This window comes from Orycteropus afer, unplaced genomic scaffold, assembly GCF_000298275.1.
Source record: "Orycteropus afer afer isolate SDZICR_OR568_19922 unplaced genomic scaffold, OryAfe1.0 scaffold00013, whole genome shotgun sequence".
NCBI classification, from domain to species: Eukaryota; Metazoa; Chordata; class Mammalia; order Tubulidentata; family Orycteropodidae; genus Orycteropus; species Orycteropus afer.
The window spans coordinates 7,595,093-7,598,827 of record NW_006921600.1 but is presented as its reverse complement, the minus strand read 5'-3'; the positions used below and the strand labels follow the sequence as shown (position 1 = coordinate 7,598,827).

General features: G+C 42.5%; 1 protein-coding gene across 1 annotated transcript in view; it reads right to left on the bottom strand.

Moving 5' to 3' along the window:
* Positions 1-3,735, bottom strand: part of PTPN14 (protein tyrosine phosphatase non-receptor type 14) — a 163,661-nt gene that overhangs the window by 12,669 nt on the left and 147,257 nt on the right. Inside the window, exon 15 of the mRNA XM_007952600.2 lies at positions 262-390. Within this exon, the coding sequence (XP_007950791.1) occupies positions 262-390 (129 nt within the window). The remainder of the gene's footprint in view (positions 1-261; positions 391-3,735) is intronic.

The window sequence follows — 3,735 nt, the reverse complement described above, 5'->3', positions numbered from 1 at the left end:
TAATTTTAGTTCATGGTAATCCAAGGAAAAGGGTCAAAGTTAGATGAAAATGGGTCTTGCAACAATAAATTACCTCTGGAGGGAAAAAAAAAAACTATATGGAAGTGAGAAGAGAAAGTAGATGCTAGCCAAAGAGAAAAGGATTTGCAGCAAAACAGCATTGCAGAAAGGAGGATGGGGCAGGAAATTCACAGGCACAAAGCTGGTCTTCTGGTCACCCCTCCCCCTGGGAAAAGGCCGGCTGGGGGACTATCCGCTTACCTCCTCTGCAGTGACTATAGCGATCACATTCGCCCCCTGCTCCCACACCATCTGCCAGAAGTCATGGCACGTGTGTGGCAGGGGCCCCTGAGTGGCAATGTAGTGCCATTCTGCACCACCAACCACCACCTGGAAAACAAAAACATTGGTAAATGAAGTCCATCCAGGATAGAGACAACTGCTGAGTAGACATCCATTTTTAGCCACTTTAAAAGCATGGATATTACTTTAGGGGTAAAAATGTGTCAGTGCATTTATCAAAAAACCTAAGACCATGAGCAGCTACTAACACATTCTCAAATGAAAGCACTTCTGCTACTTAAGTCTATTAAAATATTTATCTGAACTATGTTTTTGGTCTTGTGATGCACAGTAACAATGCACAAGACAGTGCACCTTAAAAAATATATATACAATTATGTGTGTATGTATGTGCCTATATATACACAAATACATGTCATATATGTATACATTTATGTTGCATGGGCATACGTACATAATACACATATATAAGTTTTTATATACACATAGTGTTATATGAATATGTGTGTATAAGCTAACAGGATTTACTCATTACAGAAATAAAACTTACAATATATGTATTGCACTCTGATATTTTCTATTCTTTGGTATTCTAGTCTTGTTGTTGTTGTTGTTATGTGCCATGGAGTTGGACCCGACTCATAGCGACCCCTCCTTGGGATTCTGAGGCGGTATCACACGGAAGTAGATTGCCAAACCTTCCTTCCGAGGACTGGGTGGTGGGCTTGAACTGCCAGCCTTTTGGTTAGCAGTCAAGTGCCTTAGGCACTATTCCACCAGAGCTTGTATTCCAGTCTATTTAATAATAATAATAAACAAGTTATGATCAGATCACTAAATTGATTTCATACCCCACTAATGTACTGTGACCCACAGTTTGAAAAACAAAAAAGGCTACCACAGAGTACCATGCCTTTTGGAGACACACCTTTCTACCGCTGTCTTAACGTAACCTCACTGTAAGTAGCACTCTGCAGTGCTCTACATGGCAACGGCATCATGAATGCACTGAAGTCAAGAGTACATAACATTGTATGAATAACCACCCTGTGCATGACCACAGCATCAATCTCACCTACATTCTCAACTGTGAAGTCAAGAGATGGTTCTGGATAATAAAACAACTATTCAAGGCAGCTCAGGGTGATCTTGGGAGGAAAACTCTGCAGTTACAAAGATCAGTGGCAGACACTCATAAACAAGGTGTTGGGCCCAAAGCGCTGATCATGTGGCCAGGGGTAAAATGGTGACCGTAAGGGGCTCTTTCTGTGCCCTGTTCCATTCTTGTGCCTTGCTACTGCAGTCAGGGCCCCTACACATCCCTTCATCCAGAGCAGTCCAGGAGCAATGAAGTAACCATTGCTTGAAATCTACTTTCCTCTTTTATTTTATGGAACTATATACTAACTTAATTCAAACAAAAACAATGTCAGTAATTGTCTCATTACATAAGACATGTTCAAGTCAAAGCTGGCAAGCAAAATCCATTTTCCAAGTACTGGTGGGAGATCACATTCATGTTTGCTGGCTGTGCGTCTGGTTTATCTGTAGAATTGTGATTTTAAACATTAGCCTCTCTGGCATCCAACATATAGGAACCAGACAATGCTTTGAGAGAATGCTGCTGCCTGGGGCCTTTTAGCACATTCCCACTATTGACAGGAGGGTATTAAATACTGCATTACAAACACAACCACCAGTGTGGTGGAGGTAGATTTCACAGATGTGATTCCACCTCTGGAGCAAATAAATCTCTGTTCTCCGTTAATGGCCACTCAGAACGCAGGGAGAAAATACTGGCAAGATATACAACACAATTCCAAAAACACATGGACAAGTTCCTGTGAGCTCTGTGGATCTATTAAATGCACTCATGTCTAACCTGATCCACAAGTTGAAACATGGGCCTTAGAGAACAGTGAGGAAAGGGATGCTGCTCTGCTAACAATACCCGAGAGGCACAGTTTGTCCAGAGCGACACTCTTTTTTCTGGGAGCAGTTGGAAAATGATGGAGGAGATTCGGGTGAAAGAAGACGACAGTATGATAAATTGTAATGTAAGATTTTCATAGACATGGTATCAAAAAGCAGCTGTATGATCCGCGTCTTTCCTGAAGTACTTAGTTTGGTCATGGTTTCATAATCTAAAGTAAGCCCATGACATTAAGGCATTTGACTGCTAACCAGACGATGGTGGTTCAAACCCTCCAGGCACTCCTCAGCAGGAAGACTGAGCAATCTAATTCCATAGAGATACTGCCTCGGAAACCCAACGAGGGGTTACTATGAGTTGGAATCAACTCGACAGCAGTAAATTTGGTTTTTCTCTTTTTTTAGTTTACATTTTATAGGCTCATTATCAATGATTTTGTTCTCAAAAATGAGTAACAAAGGAAGAAGGAGAGTCAAGAATAGGAGGAGGAAATGGAATGGGTGGCTAATTGCCTCCATGAACAATTGTCTCCTTTGCCATGAGACTAGAAGAACTGGATAGTGCCTGGCTACCAATACTTAACATTTTGATCAAAGATTCTACAGAAGAATCCTCAAAAGAGAGAAAATATCAAACAGAATTTCAAATTCTCAGGGACACCAGACTTTCTGGAGCCACGGAGGCTGAGATCAACTTCTGAAACTAGTGCCCTGAGATAATCTTTCAACCTTAAACCAAAATCATCCTCTGAACTCTTCTTAAAACCAAGTATTAGAGTTCCGGCAAGGTGGTGGACTAGGCAGAAGGACGGCACAGACCCTCTTCAACAAAGAAAAGGGAAACCAATTAACACAGACACAGAAGATAATCTTGGACCCCTGAGCCTTGAAGGGAAGGATACAGAAGTGGACTAAACCCCAATTGGCAGAAGAATTTGCGTGAAAATACCAAAAAAGGAGACACACAGAGCTGCGGTCTGGCAGAGACCTGAATGACCCTGACAGCACAGATGGCTTAGAGATTCCCGAGTGATGGTAGGACCTAAGAATTAACCTAAAAATCAACCTGCTAGCCTGGGACTGCACGGAGGACTGTGCACGGTGGCTGGGGAACAAACAGAGAAGGTGAAGAGAAAGGTGGGCTGAGCTATGGACTTTTGCCAATCCAGAGGGTGCCGCCATTTTGTAGGTTTAAAAAGCGGCTTGACTATTTTGGATATTTAAAGAGACAGCGCTCTCGCAGATTCCTGTGTTGGTAGGACTTAAGAATTAACCTAAAAATCACCCTGCTAGCCAAGGACTGCACGGAGGACTGTGCACAGTGGCTAGGGAACAAACGGAGAAGGTGAAGAGAATGGTGGGCTGAGCTGTGGACTTTTGCTGGTCAGAGGGCACTGCCATTCTGAAGGTTAAAAAAGTGGCTTAACTATTTTGGATATTCAAAGAGACAACGCTCTTGCAGATTTCTGGGGCTTAAGAACATGTTCTGCTTTCCAGCAA